This window comes from Protopterus annectens, chromosome 1.part0 (genome assembly GCF_019279795.1).
Source record: "Protopterus annectens isolate FY-2018-M chromosome 1.part0, PAN1.0, whole genome shotgun sequence".
Lineage (NCBI taxonomy): Eukaryota > Metazoa > Chordata > Ceratodontiformes > Protopteridae > Protopterus > Protopterus annectens.
Window position 1 is genome coordinate 381,868,660 of NC_056725.1, and position 26,080 is coordinate 381,894,739.

The 26,080-nt window shown below is 37.4% G+C and overlaps 1 protein-coding gene across 2 annotated transcripts in view; it reads left to right on the forward strand.

The window, feature by feature from the left end:
• Window positions 1-26,080, forward strand: part of STPG4 (sperm-tail PG-rich repeat containing 4) — a 368,777-nt gene that overhangs the window by 130,314 nt on the left and 212,383 nt on the right. For both annotated transcript variants that reach the window (XM_044060218.1, XM_044060211.1), the window contains exon 2: window positions 23,290-23,358. In XM_044060218.1, the coding sequence (XP_043916153.1) occupies window positions 23,290-23,358 (69 nt within the window). The remainder of the gene's footprint in view (window positions 1-23,289; window positions 23,359-26,080) is intronic.

Genomic DNA, 26,080 nt, shown 5'->3' on the forward strand with positions numbered 1-26,080 from the left:
TAGTCATATTTTTCTTTCTAATAGAAAGCTTACAACCACTGTGAAAGCTCATTCTACAAGGGCTATGGCTACTTCTACAGCCTTTCATTCCAAGCTTGCCATTAGTGACATTTGTGCTGCGGCTACCTGGTCCTCTCCTCACACCTTTATTTCTCATTACAGATTGGATGTGGCATCTCGGGGGCGAGCTTCCTTCGGTTCCACAGTTCTCAGGAGTGTTTTCCAGTGAGCCACCCAGGAATCAGGTGCTAGGGACGCTGTCCCATCAGTACAGAATGTAGGCGAGATAGGATCACATAACATCTTTTAGTTATGTACTTACCATAACTTCAGATGTTTGGGATCCATCTCACCTACATTCCTAATACCCACCCTCCTTCCCCCTGCCTTGGAGATCAGAAGAGACCGGACAGTTCGAGTTCGACCGTTTCATCTTGAAACATCTGGCAATGTTATATCAGCAGTGCATGTGTGAGTGCATGTGTGCGGACAAACAAGATCTGGGGAATTAGTGGTGGTGCATCCTGGGATATAGAATAGCTCAGCCAATTAGAGACTTCACTCTATTGCATAGCGTGCCGAGTCGGAGCCGAACCCATCAGTACAGAATGTAGGTGAGATGGATCCCAAACATCTGAAGTTATGGTAAGTACATAACTAAAAGTTGCTTTCAGTCTTTTCAAGCTTTATCTGTAGTCTGAAGTATTTTGGGGGTATCTAGGTGACCCAGGAGCTTTTGCTTTCTTACTGTCATTTTTATCATTGGAAATATGACACCATGCACAGCAGTGAATTTGTCTAAGAAGTAACTGAGTGCTGTGTTGGAGTCTGCTTGTGTATACACTGTAAAACCAGTCTATGTTTGAAGATGCATATTTAATAAAGTACCTCTGTTGTCAGGGATAGGTCAGTAGGAGATGGCAGTCGAAGCACTCCTTAAAATGGAGTACTTCGACATTTGTGCCGTAACAAAGACCTGGTTCAAGGCAGCAGAAAGCACCCCTGCACTACCAGGCTATAACTCATTCCACACCTTTCAGCCCCAGAACTTGGATCGAAGCTCCAAAGGTGGTGGTGTTTCCATATTCATAAAGGATGTGCACACCTCCAGACTAGTAGCCCAACATAACACATCTGAGATACTTCAGATGCAGCTAACATTGGGTAAGACAGTGATTTACGTTGTAGCCTGCTATAGGTCCCCAACCATGTCCCAAGACTCATACTCCACGTTCCTAAGCACCCTGGAGAATATTAGGGTCCAACCTAACACTCTCATACTGGGCAACTTCAACTACCCTTCCATTAACTGGGAAAACTACTCATGTACCAATACATTTGCCCAACGTTTCCTGGAATTCACTAATTCCAATGCCTTGGACCAGCTCGTTCTTACCCCCACTAGAGTTAGCAACATCCTTGACCTGCTCATTACTAACATGGACGACCGTTGCTCTACACCAATAGTCAACTCCTCCCTGCTTAGATGTGACCACAAACTAATCACCTTGGAAATCCACATCCCTCCCACCCCCACCCCCCGCAAAGGTAATCACCATGAAAAACTTCTTTAAGTTAACTTTGGGCTCCTAAAAACAGATGTGGCTAGTTGAATGACCACCAAATCATACGCCAATGCACTGTACGAACACGTACACAAATGCATGGATCTCGCCATACCCAGCAGAACCAAGATGCTCTCCTCTAAAAAAAGGAAGCAAATCTGATGGTCCCCTGCCATAAACAAACTCTACATCAGAAGGAGGAAATTGATGTGGAATAAGATGAAGTCCCAAGACTAGAAAAACTTCCTAATCAGATTCAACAAAAAGTTGAGATTCCTCCTCAAACCCTCTAAAGCTAGCTATGAAAACAGAATTGCAGCAGACAGTAAAGACAATCACAAGGCCTTCTATAGTTATGTAAAGAATCTCCATGGCATTACCCAGATTTGCTCTGAGCTACTGCACAATTGTACCTCCTATACCGAGCCAACAGATATTGCCAATATACTGGCTGACAGATTCAGTGCCAACTTTACCGTTCTGCCCCGAGGGACCAGTCACAATACCAGTAGATTGCCAGGCACCCAGTATTACTGCTGCACAGGTTAAAACAGCACTGTTCAAGGCCAAGAATACAACTTCTGTGGGATCTGACAATATCCCTGGCTGTGTTCTACATGAACTAGAGACTGAACTGGCACCTCACCTGTGTGCCCTGTTCAATCACAGCCTTACTTCAGGCTTTATCCCTACCAAATGGTGCACTGCTTCAGTCATCCTTCTCCACAAAGGAGGAGTGACTACAGACCCTGGGAACTATTGCCCCATTAGCCTGATGAGTCTGATATACAAAGCTATGGAACGCACCATCATGGACCTAATAAACAAGGATATAGGGGAACTCCAAACTCTGGATCCCAAACAGTTTGGTTTTGTGTAGGGTAGATCATACCTGCTCAACTTAGTCAACTTTTTTGAGTCAGTCACCAGAGCTGTGGATGAAGGCAAAGTGGTTTGTACAGCCTACCTTGATCTGGCAAAGGCCTTTGATACCATTCCCCACTCAGAAATCATAGAAACACTCACAAAGCTAGGCATCAACCCCTATATCACTAGGTGGGTTGCAAACTAGCTCGCAGGTAAAACCCACAGTGTGAAAGTAGCTGACTCCAAGTCAGACTGCTGATCAGTCACAAGTGGAGTCCCACAGGGTTCAGTCCTGGGTCCTCTCCTGTTTAGTATCTATTTCTCTGAAGTCCAGGTGAACATGAAGGGACACTGGCTGACAGAGGTCACAGGTGATTGCAAGTTGGGAGCTATTGTTAACTCCCCGAGTGATGTTGACATCCTACAGAAAGGCCTCACTGAGACCAATGACTGGTGTCAGAACCATGGCCTTAAGTTCAATGCCAAAAAATGTGTCGTCATCCCCTTTGGGAAAAACCCAGTTCCCATGAATTACCACATCAATGGTAGTCCACTGAACACAGATGGTGTTATAAGAGATCTGGGAACACAGGTTGACAGCAACCTCTCTTTTGACCACCACATTGCCACTGTGGTCAGAAAGTCCTTCTATGTGGCACATCTCATTACTAAGGGTTTTGCATCCAGGAAAAAAGAGGCCATTGTCTCCCTCTACTCTTCCCTCTTTAGGCCAGTCATTGAGTACAATACCCCATTTGGCATATATAGCTCACTAAACATCTGCAACAACTGGAGAGGCCGCAAAAGTACCTCACAAAGAGGATCCTAGGCCTTAAACATTTGTCCTATATGGGCAGACTAAAAAAACTCCAACTATTCTCTGTCTCATATCGTCTACTTAGAGGCAATCTCTGCTTGACTTACAAAGCCATGTCTGACCCAGCTCTGTTAGAAATGCTACATCTAAAGAAATCCCTCCACACCACACGCTCCAGAGACCTCAAACTCATTACCATAATCAACAGAACATGTTGGAAGGACAGGTTCATAACCCAGAGACTGCCCATGCTATGGAATAGACTTACCATACATGTCAAGCAGAGCACCTCACTGGCCCTTTTCAAGAGAAATTTGATGAGTGGATGGGAAATAGAAAATTCACCCCAGGGATCACTCCAGTGGCTTTACTCGACAGAGGCACTGGGAACTAAGGTCGGGTGGCACAATGTCAGAGTAATCCTATGGGCTAGGCTTGTAAAGGCCCCAGGGCCATTAGCCTAGTACACACCTATGAACCTATATGGTGGTATTTTATTTGGTTTGAAGGACCAGAATGATATTATAGGAAAATGAACACTTGAGAAGTTTGGTAGAATTTTGCTATTTAGGCATCTATGCTTTATATCATTGATGATTACATCTAGGGTGGAATTACTGCCTGTTACAGGGTTGCGTCTTGTTAGCTGATTGACTAGTTGTTCTAGGTTGTGATGTATTAAATTTTTGTTAATGTCTAGGCAGTGAGTTTTACAGCATTTATGTTGAAATCTCCCAGAATAATTATTCTTTATAGAGTACTTTGTGGGAAAACATTTTGGAGCTTATTTTACTGGTATTTACAGAAGAAGGAAGAAGGATATAGACTATGCCAAAATTTATATCATTGTGAACACCAATAGTTATGTCAACAAATATCCAGTTTGCAGTATAGTTTTATTGGTTTCTGTTGAATTTAATCCTTTGATAGTGATTGGTAAAGTATTGTGGAGTAGGAGGGCAGTGTCTCCACCTGGTCTCTCTCCATACCTGTTGCTGTACAGATAGGTAAAGCTTGAATTTATGTAATGTAATGGGCAGTAGATATCTTTAAGTCATATCTCAGTTATTCCTAATGTATGGGCGGGGGGGTGTTCAACATTCATCCAAACTTCTTGGTTTGCCCATTTGTTGTTTAAGCTTCCTATATTCATATATGCAGTTTTTTTTTAGAATATTAGAGTTGGGTATCACTGTGAATGAGTGTGAGTTTTTGATTTTATGTATGTGTAAATATGGACCTATATTTGATGATTGGGAATCCAGAGAATTAATAATTGGGCCAAGGTTTGGTTGAATGTCAACAGCTAGCATTAGTTTTATGATACAATGGAAAAGCTTAGATAATTTTTTAAAGAATGTCATGAGGTTTTAGATAGTTTTGTAGAAGATACATGTGTACAGTAAATTGCTTTTTATTTGTGTGTGTGTTAGAAATTTGGAGTGTGCTTAAAGTTAAGATATTGGGTATTGAAAAAATTGTAGTAAGAGTTGCATTATATTGTATCAATGTTGCCTTGTAGTGGTATAGTGTCAGAGACTAATAGGAAAAGAAGTAGGATAAGGAATAGGATGGTGTTAGAGATTATTATGTGGGCTTTCAATTTGTGGGGTTTTAGTTTTGCAGATGAGAGGATTTCCAGTGATAATGTGGATGATAATGTGCAATGTGGTCATTAACAAGTTATGAAACGAAGGAGTTGTATGTAGTAATATAGAGATGCAGATATTCAATGGATGATAAAGTCCTAGTTTAGGAAAGGGATGGTAGATTAGTAAAGTTTTGTCTTAGTTATTGTGACTAAGGGAATGTGATTGTTGTTAGTTGGGCAGTTAAAAATTTGTGAGCTGAGATGGGTAGTGGAAAGTAAGGTGATGTGGGTGTGTGGTTAGTGTTATTTGGGGAGGAAGTGGAAGTGGTAAAGAGAAGATGTGTGTCTAGAAAGTTGGTGTGGTTTATTGAAGATGTGGATTAGTTTAGAATGTATAAATGTAATGATTTGGGGTGGGTGGGAATGAAGGTAGGGTGGAGAATGAGATGAAGCCACTCATACAGCAGCAGATCAGAGTGGTGCTAGCTCCCTCCATAAAATTCACACACCACAGTGAGATTTACAGAACAAAAATATCCATCTTTTCTGCACATTATGGGTAATAAACCCTTTATTTAGATGTTAGTTTAAGTTAGTTCCAAAACTAAATTTTACAGTTACCAGTATAGGTTAGTTTTCACTTAAAGGAGCAGTAGCAGAAAGCTTTGAATGCTTACTTCTCTAAGTAGGGCAAGCTGCCCATGGGTAAGAGGAATGTAATGTATCAGTAACAGTAAGCTTTAACTTCTTATTTTACTAAGGAGGGCAAATTCCTTATGGTTGAGAAATAGGTAATGTATCAGTGTGTTCCACAGGTAATAATTACTTTTTGTAAAGAGCTTATTAATTAGACAGATTATATATTGTTTATGTAAATTAATGTATGCGTGGTTGTTTTATTGAGAAAAACAAACAGTTGCAGAAAAAAAATAAAAGCACAACCCTACAGAATTAAAAACTTATGTTGGAGTAAGCATATAATTTAATGTGGCACTGTGCATGTTTCTAAACATTGTGATCTTATTTAAAGACTGTTTAAGAAGTTAAATATTTATTATTTTATTACATAGGTAACCTTTAAAATATTGTTGAAACTTTAAGATGAGTACCAAGTATAGCACACGAGTGATGCCATTCACTTAATTTAAATAGTTTGTTGTTAAATACCATTAACCAAAGTGTTTTTGAAAAGCTCTGATTTACTAATAGTTTCTATAACTTAGAGTTTAATCTTTTCTGTGAGCTGTTGTGATGGAAGAGATGAATGTGTAAGCCTGTGTGGCTACGGGGTACAATCCCCTTGTGAGAGTTTAGACAAAGTACCCTGAAGAGAACATTGACTTCTCTCTTATTTTCCTAACTAGAACTGCAAACTTGTTTCTCTCAAACTGCACTTTTCATCAAAGTAATTTGGAATATTCAGTTCTGAATTTGTTGGTATCATTTAACTGACATATCTCCATATTTAAGTGTTTCAAAATGGCTCTCACGTTTCTGTTGCTGTTGAACAATTCTTGAAACAACTTAAGGTATAACATGCTTGATGCTCGTAAATTTGTTTGACTATTGCAATTAGGTCACTGCACTTTCTCTTTACTTATTTTTTTTATTTCTGATAATCTTTGTCCACTGTATGGTGAAGGTCAGACAAGTCCCCTTTTGCATTACTCAACCTTCATTAAGAATTAATAGACACTGATGTTGATGAGAATAATTTGTGTAGCTCCTTGAAATCAGTTGGATGAGAGGAGCAAAAAATGAGAAAAAAACATTGTGATAGATCAGTAGCTCACAGGTAAGTATCTTGGGGAAGTGGCTATTGCAGGGCACACCACAAGAAAGGATTACATGAGCGGAAACAAATCGGTGAGACTTTGGGAGGAAACCAAACCATGGCTAGTTTCACAGATCAGAATAACTTTTAGAATGTAATGAAAGAGCATTTGTCCTTCATGAAATGGGACCAGGTGTCCAGAGCAGCAGCTCTGGAAGAGACAGAATCAACTACTCTGAAGGAAGACAAGAAGGAAAAAGGAGGACATTGTTCCTGCCAGACAAATCCAGAGGGAGTTTCCAAATAAAGTATTTCCCAGCAGTAAAAGGCTGAGGAAAAGGCATTTGATGTGTATTTAGTTCATCTACAAAACTTTGTTTTGGTTGGAAGAACCCGTTTTATTATTTCATTTGAATATAATAAATGGTGGCATTTAAGACTGATGGTCTCAAGTGCTTTAATCTTCTACATTTTTGAAGAATGTGGTTATTTCAGCACAAGTCATTAATACCAAAGTCCAGAGACTACAGCTGTCACTTCCTATATAAGTGTAATATATCTAGAAGGAAAGACAATTTTGTGGTATCCAGAGTTTTGTGAGTATGCCTGACTATAGATACATGTACCAAGGTGATCATGGTAGAGCATTTATTACAGACCTTAGTAGCTGCGGCCAAAGGATGGTCACAGTAGCTATATCAATGTAAACTCCAAGGATAGCACTATTGTTAAAACATCTTAGATGGGAGGAGGATCTTGAGGTATATCTTAGTACTTTTGGATAGTAGAGTAACCAGGAGGGATTTGACCAAGTTGACTGGACCAGAAGTGTATAAGCCCACTGAAACAGAGAACCATGGATAGCTTACATTGACATGGAGGGGGACTGATTGCCATAACAATGACAGAACTCAAAAATACTTCATTTGTCAGAGCTCCTGGTATGTCAAGGACACAGTCTCAAAAGTTTCATAGCTGGATATTTTTTTATAACAAAACCATAAAGTCACAGTTATGTAACTTAAAACATATTATTTAATTTTTGACTGAACCCATACAGTAAACACAATAAAAATAAAATGATAGACATGTTAGCATTTGTCAAACATAAGAGGTTATTACCTACTATTTTAAGAAAATAGGTGTGTCAGACTAACCCTAAAGACTTTGTATGTTTTGGTGTACTAATAGAAAGACTGCTGTGGCATGAAAAGATGTATAAATCTGATCAGTATAGCTTTGTAGTAAAACTGATGTCAAATGTTGGTAACAAACACAAAGTAATGGTTCTGAGCATATTCTCTTTTATATGTAGGAAAGGGATCAAATAGCTAGGTTTCCCCTAATGATAGTAACACTGTAAAATGTGTGAAAACATAACCCATGGCAATCATATTACTAGTGGTGTTATGCCTGTAAAATGTGATAAATTATCTTCCAGAAAAATTGTGTCTGCTTTCTTTTACTTTGTAATTGTCAAGTTTATTAAGTGAAAGTTCTAGACTGATGGCAGAAAACTGCAAGGACCATTAGGCAGTATGGTCAAACATATTAAAGGGCAATGATTGTAAGATGTAAAGTGTTATTAACAAAACAGTAGAAGTGGTGTGCATTTATAGTGTAAGAAATACTGTCCTGTTTCTCAGACAAAAGCACAGACTGGGTTTGGAAAGGTAGTCTATCTAGCTGCTGTTATTTCCAATCTAATTATGATAAGGAAAGATTTTCCCCTCTTTAAAGAGCTGGAGGGACATTGGAAAGACAAAAATTTGTTGACAGATAACCCTATCAATGTGTGTGGAAGGGAACCTGCAAGTGAGCAAAAATGCAAATATTCACTTTCATAACCCAGAAAAGGTGAGTGCAACCACCAGATGCATTCATCATAGTATATAAATCTAACAAAGACAAAAACACAGTCTTAGAGGACCTTAAAAGTACCACATTTTGGCTAAGGATACAGAGTGTAAGAGGAAGAAGCTGCACTATTTAAAGAGATATATCAGAGTATACCTCTAACAGAGCAGCCTGCAAGAAGAAAACAAGTAGAAGGTAGTAACGTAGACCTTGAGATTGTTCAAGTTGTGCTGCAAAGAAAGATGCAAAAGTGCCATCGAAGTCTGAAAATGTTTCAGAGCTGACAGTTGAAGTGACTATTAGATATTAAAAGAAGAGAACACTCATTGAAAGGGTGTATTCTAAGGAAGTAAAGGAAGTATGGAAATGCACTACTTAAGATGAATTCTAAACTTTCTGTCAAGTTAAAATAGAAAGCCCCGCAAGTGGAGAATTCTAAGAAGGAGTTCAGTGTTAAGAAGCAAAATCATAACAATAAGAAAGGTTTCACCATGGTGTTAATACCTGCTAGGGTCATAAACTCACCTAGCCTGCGACATTAACAGGACATGCTGGAGAGACAGATATGTCTCCCAGAGATTGCCACTCCTCTGGAACAAACTCCCAATTCACATAAAACAGATAACCCTATTTAACCATAACCCATCATTTAAAAACTTGTTTGAAAAAAAATAATGATACCTTGGAAAGATATAATACTAGAATTAAAGGAAATTTCAAATGTGGTAAGTGTTCCGTATGTAGTTATATTCATTGTACTGGCACTGAAGTGGTTGTAAATGGCTGTAGGATTAATTTCAATGGACATTATAATTGTTATACATCAAATGTTGTTTATTTGGCTATATGTCAACACTGCAGGGCCTTTTATGTAGGAAAAACTAATAGGCATTTTAGGGATCGTATTAAAGAACATCTATTAGATATTCAACATCTCAAAACAACAAATGCCTTGGCCAGGCATATTATTAGTAATGTAGATCATAAATTTAAATTTTGTGTTATCAATCAAATAATATATGATCAGCAGGGTAAAATTACACAGTATCATTTGGATATGAAGGAATTGAAATGGCAGATTCTTTTGGACTCTTATAACTTACCTGGCTTAAATGAATACCATACTATAATGCCTATATTAAGAATAAATAAATTAAAAGGGACATAAAAATATATGTATAGGGAATATGTATATTTTACAACATATATACATTTAATGAACTAGAATTGGTTATACAACATACACATTGCTGTTGTTGTTGTTGTTCATTTATAAATTCATTTTAGTACAAATGATAGAATTGTTAATGAAATTTATATTCACATTTATTATTTATTATATACAATATTACACATGGTTGAATACACTGTTTATATGGTATTAGTTTTTTTCCACTATAATTATATTAGTATTTATAATAGAATACTTAGGTAGTAAAATGTATAGTATTTATTATTTTTCAGATGTTTAAAATGTAGTTATATAGGACTATTGAAGTTAATTGTATTAATATATTTAGTGGCATTAAGGATTAAGGTTGCAATACATACATAGTTATATTTTATTTATTTATTTTATTTATACAGGTTTTTGATTATAACTTTGGAGCAGCTTTTAAATGTGTTTTTTTAAATGTGTTTTTTCAATGTGTTTCTTTAAAACGAAATTAATCAATTAAACTGGTTATGTAAAAGTAAATTGCAATTAATTAAGTAATCAACTTGGGAGGGTTTTGTATTTAAGCAAGCTTCACAAACTGTGCTTTGTATTCTGATGAAGTTCGTTGGAGCGAACGAAACCTAGGTAAATAAAGGAGTTATTTTTTTATGCTGGCGGTGTGCCTTGAAAAGTACTTTTTACAGTAACCGAATATTGGATGCAGTATTATCGCTTGTATATTGCTGTTACTACTCTCCTTATTGGCGTTTGCCTCCATCTCGCTTCAATTGTTGTATTGTTAACCATAACTCAGACAGTTGGATGGGAGACTATAAATTTACCCCAGGGGTGTCACCCATGTCCCTCTTGGATAAGGGCAGTCAGTGCTGATCATAAACTCGCACTGCAAATATAAACCATATAACTTGGTTAATAAGGAAACAAGGGTATGTCATGGATAGGCTTATAAAGGCCCTAGGGCCAACAGCCTAGTAACCTCTTATGAACCTATTTTTGCACAAAACAGTAAAAAAAATATCAAATAACTCACTCAAGCCTATAACACCTTTTTTGTATACTTCCAGTCTATACTTATACCTCCTTATGGCATCCAGAACTGTTTTGGGTCTGGTTTCCTTAACTTAGTGACTTAGTAGCTAATAATGGCAATATTTGAAAGGGAAATGTTATTAACAAAATGACACTAAAATTGTTAATCTAGGATGTCCTGGAATGGAACAATTAATCTATGTTTGCCACTTATTATTCATATTTTCATATTTTATTCTTATTTTCATAACTGAGAGACTATATTTAATTGAGGTGTATAGTGTGAAACACCAATGTGGGAGACAGGACAGACCACTAAAACTGATGCTTTACATCATACTATATTAAAAAATTGCTAGTTGTTTGATAGTAATTATGAAAATAAGCAATATGTAGTTAATACTTCAAAAAACGTAAACAATTCATGACATTATGTGAAATCTTAGATGGTGAAGAAAACTATCTTAGATATTTGCACTGTAAGTTGCACATCTTGAGAGATATCCAGTATTATTTGTATTGTTAATTACAGAATTAAACATACATTTTCATATTTCTGTAAATAGCTCAAAAAAATGCTCTTACAGAGCCAATTCTTGTCATGGGAAACTTTATATCTGGCTAACAAAACTGTTCTAACAACATATGCCTAAGCTGTATACTTTTCAAGATATGGCAATTTGTGAAAATTTAGAAAAATATATAATTTGGGGTTTATTTGCATTGTAGTATATTACAGTATTTATGGAAAATGCTATGAATGCACTAACTATTGTTACTGTAAAGAATATTTCTTACTTATAACATTGTTATTTGTACAATGTTTATAGCCTTTATTGTTCAAAAATATTTACATTTGTTTATCTTACACTTTTTGAGTTTATTTTTGGTACTTACATATTATCTTAACCGCATTCTCGCAACCATGTTATGACATATTATCGCAAACAGACATTCTCGCGACTGCATTTTGTGCTACGCGTTTCATATTTTTGGCCCTGCCAGTACTTTCTTCGTCTTTTTAACTTCTCTTAAAGGCTTTCAGTTACCTGAGTAAGTACTGTAGTTCGATCTTGGAGTTGATATATATATATATATATATATATATATATATATATATATATATATATATGTATATAGGGTTAGAATAATTAAGAGGCAGAAATGTACAAAGTGTTCATGGTCTGTAGCGGTGATCTTTTTTCATTCTGCAATTTATTTTAATTATCATTGGAATTCTCAATGGGAAGTACAATTGTTTGAGTATTTGACTGAATGAATATCTGGCAAAGGAAGTATTGTGTCATATTCTACAAATATGTCTACAGTCCTGTGAAGAAACTGGTCTGAAGTTTTTGCTGACAATTGGGCTGGAACAATGCGTGGAAGGAACCCTTCTCAGAAAAATGTTAATGGAGAAAATACCAATAAGAATGATTTTAATTTTGTTATGATATATATACCATCTACCACTGTAAAAGTAGGCAGTTTTCTGTCTTGTATCTCGTAATATACGGAGATGAAACAACCAGAGGATATAGTGAAGGTGAAGATGGGTGCTAATCTGAGATGGACAGTAGAATTTAAAAGAATGATATTAAAACACATGTTCTCATTCAGGTAACTCAAAGGCTTTAAGAGAAGTTAAAAAGCCGAAGAAAATATGGCCAGGGTGAAATAAATGAATTAAGTGGTAGATAACATGGTTATGATAATACATAAGTACCTTATTTTTTTCAGAAAATGCTCTGGAATGTAAGGATATGTGTAGACTGCTAGAGCTGTGACATTCCACACTACATACGTGTTATGAGATAATGGAAGACTCATATAAGTAATGAGAAGGTACACTTGAAGACAAAATGCGGTTTAGTATATTCTTTTCAGTGGGAAAACAACCTGGAAAAGAAAAGAAAAAAATGAAAAGATAGTATTCCTTCACCAGGAGATGGGGAGAGCAACATAGAGAAGATAAGGAAAAATGAGAAGGTGATGCCTCCTACGGGACAAAATAACCAAGAGCAGAGACCCAGTAATATTCCTGTTGGGTCAAAATACAGGGAGTCTAAGTAAAGGAAAGAGTGTACTATGTATGAAGTTTATAAAGAAAGAAATCAGGAAAAAGTAAATAAAGTTAGAGTAGCAACTGACATTAAAGAATCATTGTATTAGTTGCCTTTTGTAGAAGAAGAGTTAGACATTGAGACTCCATTACCTCTAGTAGTAGCACAGGAGGAAATACCTTCTTCCTCATGTTAGGCTGACCTTGAGAAAGGCCTTAAGGTAAAGCAGTTGAATTTTAAAAAGGGAAAGAAGGGAAAATGACACTTTGAGCAAAGCAAGGGAAATATAGCTAAAGTTGTAAAGGAAGAAGCTGAACAAGATGTTCCTACTGCTTATTTATACTTTGAATTACAATTTGACTTGTTAATGCAGAGCACAAAAGGATAACAAGGAAGTATTGCATCAACTGTTGGTGTCCAAGCCTTTCAGAAACATAATGACAAGATTAACAAGCAGTTATGTGATTGGGGGACACCTGGGAAAGGACAACATTAAAGTGTGGATCCTAAGAAGGTTTTAATGGCCTGGAATAATGAAGGACATTGAAAGGTTTTAATGGCCTGGAATAATGAAGGACATTGAAAACTTCTGTGCTGGATGTCATGAGTGCAATAAGTCAGTCCCTCCTCCATACTTCAAAAATTCTTTCATTCTATCACAGAGGTGCCATTCAAATGTGTTACAATGAACATTGTTGGCCATTGGTAAATGGATTTCAGTTTATTGCCATTGTTTTGGACTATGCAAATGAATACCTTGATGCTATTCCACTCAATAAAGCTAATGATAAAACTATACTCTGGAAGCTAATATTATTATTTTCCAGAATAGAGGAAACCAAAGGAAATCCTCACTGATCCGAAGACTACTACAATTCCTTGCATGCTATTAGCTAAAGGAAGGCTAGAGCAGATATACCGTATTAATATTCTGAAACCATGGAAGGAAATTCAAACCTTGGTAGTTTGTTTAGCAGCAGAGATTAGAAAATCTGGTAAATAATAAAAACTGACCTTTATGTCTATAGTTCAGAGAGACAATATGCTATCCAAGCAAGAGAAATAAGAAATAAAGAGTCTGTGTTACAGAACAAGGAAATGTTTTAAGAACTACTTGGATGAACAACTGTGATTTAACACCATATTGACACTGGTTCAGGAGAGATGGTGAGCTTAAAACCCAGCTGGATACTGGAGCCAGAGAGAAGGGCAGTATGAGAAGAACTAAGAAAAGTGCTTCATACAGGTGTAGTCGAGGAGTCTAAGACTGAATGGAACAGCCCCGCCATGTTAGTTCCAGAACCTAATGGAACAATCAGGCTGCGTAATGATTTTAGGAAGCCAAATTCATTTCAAAGTTTGACTGTTACTCTATGCCGAAGGGTGATGAAAAGAATAGGTTGGGGACAACAAGATTCTTAACTACATAAGGCCTGATAAAAAGTTACTAAAATTCTTTCTGACAACTGAGCTTAGGGAAAAGCTGGGCTTCTCAACACCAGAGGGATTATTCCAGCAAACTTTCTTCATTTTAGGTTGAGCGGCACCCAAACAGTATTCCAAATGCTTAGGCCTAAAGCGAAGGAAGAGGCTGTACTAGACTTCTTGAGGCCAGCAGGGCCAACTGTGAATGCCTCCAAGATAAGAATGATGGTGGTCACATACCTTCAGTATGTCACAGGAAGAGAAGTAGTTCAATCCAAAAAAAAAAAAAAAAGAAAAGGTAAAAGCTGTAAGAAAATTGCCTATTTCAGAAGCTAAGTGACAAGTAAGTGCACTTTTGGGATTAGACAGCTTTAAAGGTATTACTAGAAGTTCATGCATCATTTTGCAATAGTAACATGCCCCCTCACTAATGTGAATAAGGGGAAGCCAACAAAATAAAATGGGCAATAGAGGCAAACACTGTTTTTAGAGAGTTAAAGAAATGATTATACACACAGTCCATATTAGCATCTTTTTATAGTCTATACTGATGCACTGGAGACTGGGTTTGAAGCAGTGCTCTCACAAACTTTTAATGGAAAGGAACATTACTTCCTCAGTCAAAAACTAAGCAAAGCAGACACTCACACACACCCCTCCCTGAAAACAGATTTAACATGAGCAACAGTAAACTCCTTTTCCCTTAAAACTTATATTTACTGAAAATGCATTTGACAACCCATTAAACTACAAGGCATGTTTGTAGGTTCATAGGTGTGTACTAGGCTAATGACCACAAGGGCCTTTTTAAGCCTAGCCATGCATTCCAAATCCTTGACAACTTCTGATACCCTTGATAATTGTAAGCATGGGCCTGGGAGATGAAACATTTACAAGCAAGATCCTGTGAAATGAAATATTTACAGGCTGTCAATGTCCATTAAAGACATAGATACCAAGTCAGGGATGAATATCCTGTTCCCCATCCAGTTGTCCAAGTTACACTTGAATTGGTTTAAGGAAGATCTCTGCTTCACATGGATAGGGAAACTCTTCTAGAGAAGTGTTAGTCTATAGGCTACACACCTGTGTCTCTAGCAGGTTCTATTTATATCACAGGCAAGGTTTAAGTCTTTAGAATGGGTAATTCTGTTACTATTTGTTTTGTGGATATGTAGGAGGTCCATCAAGGTGGGGTCCAACAGTGCATTGTATGCCAGGCATAGATCTCTCCTCAACAGCCTGTAGGACACAGAATACAGGGATATGTTTTTGAGGTAGTCTGCAGAGGGCATGTTACTTATGCACTGTATTCTTTTAAGGAGGAATGTCTGTGGGCGTTCCGGTTGTTGGATGTGCCTGGTTAGGTACATACCAAAGGTGACATTGTTCCAATGATAGGTCTGATGAATGCTGAATATAGTGAAACAATAACCTCCTTGGACCTAGATGCCATACCTTTGTTCATAAGTTGCACAACATAAAATAATTTCCTCACTGCTGTAGACATGTGATGGTCAAAGACTAGATTACTGTTAATGTCTGTCCCCAAGTCCCTGACTGCTGGGTCAGCTCTTTGGGTGTGTATTGTCAATATGATAGTTACCAGGGGTGGATGACTTCCTGAAGGATACTATTATACATTTCTTGGAATTTAGTTTTAGTCTATTGCTCTGAAACAAGTTATTTGTTTGTATCAGCCCTTCCTGGAGAACATTAGTGTCAGTGGGGGATTCTCTGACTGCTCTTAATTTACCATTGTCTACAAATTTGTTCAGCCAGAGGCCATTAACAATGGCCTTGACTTCAGAAAAATAAATGCCAAAAAGGAGCAGTCCCAGGACTGATCCCTGAAGGACTCTACCTGTGAGTGGCCTCCTTGAAGAGGTGGACTCCCCAATTCTAACTTCCTGGGTCTTATCTGTAAGCCAGCTATCCACTGGGTGACATAAGGGTTTATAACTAACTTCTTGAGTTTATCAGCAATGCCTGAGTGGGGTATTGTGTCAAATGCCTTAGCCAGGTCAAGGTAGCAGTGTGAACCATTTTGCCCTCATCCATTGCTTTGGTAACCTTCTCAAAGAGGTCCACCAGGTTCAATCGGCTTGACTTGACTTGAAAAAAATAAATTGAATTAGGTACCATGTCTGTAGGTTTCCTATGTCATTATTGATCATTTCCATGTCAATTCTTTCCATGGCTTTGCATATGAGACTAGTTAAACTTATGGGTCTGTAGTTTCCAGGGTCTGTAGATGGCCCACCTTTGTGCAGAGGGATTACTGTTGCTGTTCTCCATTTGTGAGGCACAAAACCTATTTGGATGCTATGGTAAAATAACAACCCAGAGAGCCTGATATGTCATGTTTCATGCTATTTGGAAGGCATCCTGAGATACTGTCCGGGCCCATTGATGCAGTGCTCTTGCTCTTAAGGAGAGAACATTGAGGACCTGTCCTCTAGTGATAGTAGGTAGAGTTATATTTGATGGTATTTCCTGTGTGAGGAGGAGAGAGGGGTAAAGTTAGAGCGAAATTTGTCTGCCAGTAGGTTTTCTATATCTTCTGGCTCAGTATAGGTGGCTTCATTAACGATGATCTCTGCCCACAATTGGGAACTGCCTTTGAGGTTGTAGATATAGCTAAAAAATGCCTTGTGGTTGTCCTTGACCTGAGATGCCAAATTTACCTCAAATGTGGCTGTGCTAGACTTTGTCCTCTGAGTTGTTTGTGTTGCTTGATGAGAGCGTTTTTATCTTGCTGGGTGCTACACCTCCTAATTTTTGCCATGATTTTTTTCCTTCTGTTATACAGGCGTATTGATGTTCTGATTCCACTGGGTTGGCTTATTTTTTGAGTTAGTTCTGTACTTATTCATGGTTAGTAGAGCTGCCATTATGAAGCTATCAACATGCTTGTATATGGTTTCTTTGAACAGTTCTGCATAGGCAGCAGTATTCTCAGATTTTATGGGGGCTTGAAATTTTGCCAGGCTATCACCTTATAGTAGGAAGCTAGCCTTGATGGGAAACGTAATCAAATGGCATATAGTGAAGCACTAATTTGTGCCAATGTGAGGGGTGTAAGAATTCAAAAGACAGCTGTGCAATTCATTTTCTAACAACTTGGGATAGTCCACTTGATAGAGACGCAACTCATAGCCTTGCTCATCTTCACTAAGTACCAGACATATAGCTGTAGCCCAACACAGTGCATTTCACACTTGTGTGCCTGGAAAAAAGTCAGGTTAATTAAAATATATAGTCATAGTTTAAATATTAGAACACTGGATAAGCAGAACTGGGTACAAAACACACTGGAACTTCAGAATAATTCTGAAGAAGTTCCATAAGTAAAGTGAACAAAAGCACTAAATTACTTTGGTTTCCTGTGATTTTTTTCTGCAACAGATTGGTTCTTTGGGTTCTTTTGGTTCCATAGTTAAAATATTAACCTTAAACTCATAGACTTCATGCTGTCCAGTTTATCCACAGCAAAACAATAAACACAAGGAAACCAAGGTTCATGCTCAAAGAGCATAGATTATATGATGATGTTGCTGTTTACTAGAATCAGTTCCTTCCAGTACACCATAACTACTGTGGGTTTCAGGAACCAAGTATTCACACACACACACACACACTCACACACACACACACACACACACACACACACACACACACACACACACACACACACACACACAATTATAGCAATTTACATGACAGTACACCTCACATGTCTGCCTGAGAGCAGGTGAATGAATACATTCATAAATAATAGGCCAGAAATGTGGCTTGTTGCTGTCAAACCATACAGTGGAACCTATTGCAACCCCCACTACCCACTCAACATAGCTCAAATTTGAGACAAAGATCCAAAAAAACAAGCACAGATTTTAAATGTTTCTCTTATATACTTAGAAAGTTACTAGAATAAAAAGCTTTGCATTACCAAGTATTTTCTGAAGGATACAAATTCTGAAACTCATGTCTTTCATTATTTAATGTCTAAAAATCCACAACAGTTTGCCAGAAATCCACAAATTTTACAAGGAATGGACAAAAATGCCCCTCATTTTCTTTTGCTCACGAGTTTTGAACAAAGCCACACATTAAAAAAGGGCCAAAGGCCCACATTTTAAATACAAATTTCTTTTATCTAATTGCTAAACAGGTAAACTCACTGTACTAAGTGTCCCTTTTCAGGGATGATCCAGGAGTACTGAGTAACTAACTTGCTCAAAGGCACATAGGAGACAAATGGAGATGGAAGGATTCAAACCCTGAACGTTTGTCTACAGGAACCACTTTATTAATAGCTCAGAGCCTTGAGTGCCAGACAATGCAAATTAAATTGAAATGTATTTTCTGAACTGTGAAACTCTAGTGACTAGTATTAATGATCGACTGTTATCCTCAATGATTTATCAGAAAACGTAGAAGTTCAGGAAGGTCTGGCAGTTAGTGCAGTGGATTAAGGATCAAAGCTCTTAATGAGCTGATTTCTGTAGTCATGGGTACAGGATTTGACAATCTGAGTGGCAGTTTGCCTACTGTGTGACTTTGAGGAGGTCACTTAACAAGACAGTGTTCCAGGGACTTGGTGAATAAAATGATACAGTGTACATATTTTCTAAGAAAGAATAATAACTACATATTACTGACAAATTGTAACCCCTTAGTGATTTACCTGTAATTATTCTTTCTGGAGGCAGAATCATGTTGGCCATGCCCTCTGGAAGGTAGAATGTAAGATATGCACACACACAACCGCAAAATTAGAGACTCTCCCTTGAACAAATTATCCACCCCGATCTCCTGTGTCTCTCCTACACGAAACAGATCTCAAATCATCTCCTATTAATGCTGTGAACAAATCTACTCTGCTAAAATCCCACTCTGCAAAATCTCCTGTGCTGTGTGCCTCTCTATGTGCCAAATTGCCTGCATGAATCTGCTGTACACTGGTGTCCTCTCTACTGTGCTGAAGTGCTTTAAGCTGATGTGCTGATGCTGTTGAAGTGGTCTTGTGCTGAAGAGAGCTTCCAGGGATCTGATGTGCTGCTGAAATGGGTCCTTTGCTGAGAATCTCCATAAATAGTGGAGTTGTTGCACCAGGCCTTAGGCAGCTGCCTAATTTGCCTCATGCTGGATCAGCCCCTGCCTAGCTCATACATCTCTATTTATAAGCTATATTCCCTTTTTTAAGCAGCTAACTTCTGCTTTGCTATCTATCTTGTTATCTCATTTCATATTCTTTCTCCTGCAGTCTTTTCTTTAAAGATTGTCCAGTAGCTTTATATAGTAATCAACCCTCAGTCTTTTCTTCTCTACAAAATCCTGAAAACTCCATAACCTGTCCTTGCTTCCATTCTACAGCATATCCTCTGACTTATAAATCCCATTTCTTCTCCATAATTCCAACTATCTCCAAACATCTCTCCAAAGTCCCCTGCCCTCTACTCCTCTAATTTCTAGTGTCCATTCCTCTAACTTCCTGTAAATGGTTTCTCCAAGCAACCTTAGTATTCATTGTTTGTGTTCCTCTTAGTCCTGCCCAAATTATGACTTATTTGTCATCCTTGGCTTCTTCCAGTTTACCCATCGAATCAGACTGTTCTCAAACCCTTTGATTCACATTTGCTGCCACTGCATGTGTCTTATAGTCAGGCATACCCCACCATTCTAAGTATTTTCCAATTCCTTTCCACTGCCAGGAGACTATCAATTTATCAAGTGCAATTCAACTGAATGCTGGTAGATGGAAGGAAAGCTGCTGAAACAGCTTTTGCTCAGTGTGGAGATTGCTCCTTTCTGTACTGTTGTGCGACCTCAGATTAGGACTATATAACTTTGGGGAGTGTGGAGGTGTCCTTCCACATGGGGTTGCAGGGGAGACTTTCCCCTCTACAAAACAAAATTTTCTTCTAGGAATGCCAATTAAGTTGTTTCAGTAAGTTTTTTGATGTATGGGTATTCCATAGATGAGTCTAGGCATATAGTGTATTTAGCCTAATGCAAGTTGTGTCCAGCATTTTATTTCAGTAAAACCAGCAGGAAATTAAAGGAATTGTTATAGCAACATACTTATGATATCAGGAAAAAGAAAAGCAGTAATGCACTATTTAAACACATCAAATTAAATGTAGGGCAAGAATTTGTATTTTTACCATACAAGGCCATGTCAAACCTAGAGGTGTTGGACATGCCACACTTAAAGAAATCCTAATCCCTCAGAGCCACATGCTCCAGGGATCTAAACCTTGTCATCACAATGAACAAAACATGCTGGAGGGATAAGTTCCTGACCCAGAGACTCCCCAGACTCTGGAATAGACTGCCCATACATGTCAAGCAGAGCGCCTCTTTGGCCCTCTTCAAAAGGAACCTTGATGATTGGATGGGAGAAAGGAAATTCACCCCGGGGATTACGTCAGTTGCCCTGCTAGATAGGGGTCCATGGAAGTAAATACTGTGGGAAGAAATAGCCAGGGAATTGTTATGGCTGGGCTTGTATAGGCCCTAGGGTCGATAGCCTAGTACCAACCTATGAACCTATGGATCTTCGAGGTGGCTTTTTTGGTGAATATGTGGAAAGTATAGAGATGTTGTTGTTGACTACTGCATTGAAATAATTAATGTATCAACCACAATTAGCTGAAATCAAGACTGTGTTCTCTAGGTGTATGCCCTGCCTATAAAACTGGTTACAGGCAATGGTACACAGTTTATGTTCAATGAGTTTCAATAAATTGGACTGACTATGGTTTTACCCACAGTATGCCAAATGCTCATTATCCACAATCAAATGGTGAAGCTGAGAGAGGTATGCAAACAGAAAAAAATACTAAAAACAGATCCTCATAAAGCACTCAAGGCATGTCAAGCTACTCCACATAGTTCTGCTGGAGTAAACCCTTTACAGCTATTACTTGGAAGACTGAACTTGAGCCAAGAGTTATTCTATACCATATAGTCAAATGAAGTGATAAAAATGCCAAAACCTCATACAAAACATTTTATTACTGGTGTCATTCAACATAACTACAACCTATCCTACAAGCTGATCAAGCTGTCTATTTAAATCTAGACGGAGAGAAAAAGTGGAATACAACAGGTATAATAGTGCAGATAACCTCAGGACCACATTCCTACATGGTACACACAAAATATGTCACCATAAGTCAATGTAATAGACATATCCAACGGGTTCCTGATGAGTGTCAACCTGAATATAGTGTACTAAAACAAACAGACCAATGAGAGATGAGAATGACCAGATAATGTCTGGCAAACTGTTCCCATACCAATGATAGATCTACCTCAACCAAATATTTGAGACAAGGGTAGAAGTTCAAGTTCAACTGATTGTGATGACAGACGTAGTGCTAACAAGCGCAGTTGAGTATGACTGTTCTTCTTTCTGATCAGTGACTCTGTTTTGTCTAGTAACTGTAAAACAGCATGTCTTAGACTTTTCCTTTTGTAGCCTCCTAATCTTCTTCCAGTTTAAGTGCATATAGTCAGTACATTTCAATAAATGAAAGAATCATTTGCACCTTAAAGCATTATCAACAGTTCTGTGAAAGAGTCATTGGTGCAGTTAAATAAATATTAACTCTAAATTCCATAATGTTTGCGTATTACTCCATTATTTACTTACAATGTTCATATTCTTTTGTGGGATCATTCCAGAGTGTTGAATATATGATGCATTAGTTGTGTATCATCCTACTTCATAACTTTGAAAATTTAGATTTTTCTCATAAGGGGAGACGTGATAATACTTGGCTTAAAGCCTGTAAGTATATATAAATTGTCATTGCTTGTTTAATATAAATGTGTGATAGAGCTCTTTTAAGAAGTAGCCAAGCCCATAATGAATAGCAATTTCTAAGCTGTAGTGACTAGGTATAAGATACTAAAATGCTAGCATGATTTATGCTGCACTACCATGTTGTTTGTAGTAAAAGTTACGTGTTTGCTGAATCCAGTTGTGAATCCTGATGTTTCTGACTCAGCCAATGAAGTAGGCAGAGTATCTTTTAGAAAAAAAAACTTCTGAAACTCTCTGAAGTCAAACTAGGGAGATAGAACAAATGGCCACAGTAATATGCTGCTGTCAGATGTATTTAGACAGCACGCCTTCTTACCCCTACCCCCTAGCTTCACCCTGAGGAAAGTAAAAAAAAAAAAGAATAATGATTGCAGCAATGTATTTCAACTTATTGCCATAGAATCTACTTTACTTCTTTAGAATGTGCAGGCTTGCCATCCAGACTATAATCTAGAGAATGATTCTGAATCATTGTCTAGATCTTGGGTGGGACAGAGCAGAAAGTCTACTAACTGAATGGTCATGTTTGGTGTCCAGCACCTACTAATAGGGTGCCCCAGCTACAGCTGCTTTGGACAGGCTGTTTATGTATTTGCTTATTTATGCAAGTAAAGAGATGCCGCTGCCATGCTTCTTTACCTAATAATAAATAAATAAGAAAATAAATCAACATTGGGAAAGCATATCTATGCAAATGCCACCGCAGCGGCCATATACTTCACCTTTTGGGAAGGCCGCTTGCTGTAACAGTTCATCCTGCAAGCTTCTGTTGCCTGGCTGCTATATAGGATTTGAGTCATGTGACTTAATATTTTTGTGGCTCCAAAGCAATCTTTAGCTGGAATGGGAGATATATGACATTTATTTATGCTTTTGCTAATTTCAACAATGCATGGAATAATAGTTGTGATTCCTGGTCACAGATACACCTTAATTATATATGTATGTATATATATATATATATATATATATATATATATATATATATATATATATATCTATATATCTATATATATATATATATATATATATATATATATATACGCGTGCACACACACACACACACACACACACACACACACACACACACACACACACACACACACACGTAGGAACTCACTGAACATAGTCTTTGCTTTCCCATTTTAAAGACTTGCATAGTTTAAAGATACAATTTGAATCTGTTATACATAGCTAGTGATTGATAACTGAAGTAATGAAATTATTCCTTACTTATATAGCATACGTCCGCAACTAATGTGGGTCTAATTTCTGTTTCTATAGAAAAGTGATCAAGAAAAGGAGGAATCATTGTTCTCTGATCGTGATGGATGGTGGAGAACTACTTTCAAGGTATGTAGGTTAATTTTAACTGATCATACTTTTAAATAGCACAAAGCACCATTCTGTTCTGAACTGTTCTGAAGAGAACTGTTGCAAGACCAAATGTTTAAAATGATAGAAAAATGCAGCTGTTCTTTATTGACTGAGATGTTAAGTGCCAATAAATGAAGTCTATGCTCATTCACAAAGTTTGTTTCATTTCTTCCCTCGATCATCTATTAAACTCTTATTGTATTGACATCTTAGTTAGTACTATATAGTTGATTATGATCAGGGTGCTGTTAATAATCAGTTAGTTATGTGTTTGAGAAATGATACCATGTAATTCAACATAATGGTGGATCCCAGAGATCTGATCATAATCTTTTGTAATACAGGGAGTTTAGTAGTGCATGTCAGAGATTTAAACATTTTGTTTAACTTCTACATAAACTATGCTGTGAAAAGATACAGTTGTAGACATACTCATTTCTTTGTGGCTTAGTATATTTAATTTACTTTTACTGTAATTATGCAATGTTTAGTATGCATGATTTTTATGTGTGAGGAAGTCACCACTTTAAGTTTACAGTTGCTGTACAAGGTAGACATCACTTAATGAAATATTTAATTGCTGACTCTGTGAAGCCGTACTGTGTGTGACAGTGTGGCCAACAGCAAGATGTAGTCTGTTCAGCTGGCTGCTTTAAAAGCTATTATACACTTTGCTTTGCCACCCTTTTATATATTTATTTTAGGTTCTGGGGTAGCCCTAAGTTTGTTAGCCTTTAAAGCTGCGTGTGTGTGTGTGTGTGTGTGTGTGTGTGTGTGTGTGTGTGTGTGTGTGTGTGTGTGTGTGTGTGTGTGTGTGTGTGTGTGTGTGTGTGTGTGTGTGTGTGTGTGTGTGTGCGCGCGTGCGCGTGCACGTGTACATTCTGACATATGAACCTCACAACAATAAACATGTTACAGCTAGGATTGTAGGTCAGAACCCAGATAAAACTAGATTATTTTTTTCAAACCTTTGGAGCTCCATTATTATATAAGGAATAATGTCTAGTATGTATTAACCATTCAATTAACGCCTTGATATTCTAACTGGTAGTATCAAGAATTATGAACCCAAACAGAGAAGATAGTACAGGGACCTTATAGTGACATAATATGCAAACCAGAATATATTTATCAAATTAGGTGGTGGTGCTGCGGTAGCGTTGTCGCCTCACAGTAAGACGCTGTCCGGTTCGATTCTCAGCTAGAGCGTTTTCTGCGTGGAGACATGCGTGAATGGGCATACCTTCGGTGAAGGTTGTGCATCAGGGCTGGTAACTCAGCACGTAAAAATCAACTACCAATCATTAGGGGACTGGAGTTCCGCTGTGGCGACCCCTAACCAGGAAAAGCCGAAAGACACAACAACAAGGAAAAGAAAACATAGTGTTTTATTGTTCATTCAGTGACTTTTATTAGTAATTGTCTGTGCACACAGAGTTCAAACATTTATGTTCTAAGTGTCCTGTGAATCTAGAGATGCTTGTTAACCTGTATCGAGAGGCGTTAATGTCTATCTGACATGTCACTGCAGGCTTTTATTTACGTATTTATTTGTTAGTTAATATTTCTTAACTGAGTAAGAACATTGCTCCAAAACAGACCCAAGCTGAAGGCAATGTGTTAAACCAATGCAAAAAATGTGTATAACATAAATACCAGTTGAGAACATATTTTTCTGGAAGTGATTTGAGTTGGCGGACTTTATGGATTCCTTGCAGGATTCACTGTCTAAGATGCTGGGTGGGCAGATTGATCTGACGATAGAGATGATTTTTCTGAGCTATGATACAGAATTGGACTTGCCTAGACATGGTTAGGCCTTGCTGTGTCTAATAATGGTGGCTGCCAAAAGAAAAATCACTAGAAAATGGAAATCAAAATCTAAACCAACAATGCTGGAAGTAGTGAGTATAGTAACAGAGATAAAACAACTGGAATTGAAATATTTATAGAGGGGTAGGAGCAATCTACTAGGAAAAAAATGGGAATTGTGGGAACAAGACATACAAGGGAGGAATGAGGTTTAAAAGGCGGCAGGACTTAAATGAGCTATGTAATGTTTGATTGAGAAAGATTGGGTAAATTATAGGTGATGTATATTGTTTGCAAGTGGGAGTGTGTCAGTATGGTTTGTGATGTAAAATGCTTGCAACTAGAATTGTGTCAGTGTGGTTTGTTTTCATTTATATGAATGTATGATTGCCTGTGTAGTAAGTGATGGTTCAGTAAACATGTTTCTTGTTTAAAAAAGGCAGGAATTGAATAATTTATGTAATATTGCTTAGGTTATATGATATACAGCCTATGTAGTAAGTGATGGTTCAGTAAACATGTTTCTTGTTTAAAAAAAGGCAGGAATTGAATAATTTATGTAATATTGCTTAGGTTATATGATATATAGCAACGTATGTGAAGTATAATGTTTATGTTAATATAGTTTGATTACTGTTATATGCATGTAAATTTGCTTATGTCACAAGTGATAATTCAATAAAGGTGTTTGAAAAAAAATAAAGCTACTAGTAACTGGAGCTAATGATATGGGTGATTTTTTTTAAGTTTTTTTTTGTATTTAGATATCTGTCCTATATTTTCTGTGTGGTACAATATCTTATAACTTAGATTAAAAAATTTTCAGCAGCTTAGGTGTTGTTGGAAATATTGCATACATTCTTCTTGAAACAAGGGCTGCTGTTGC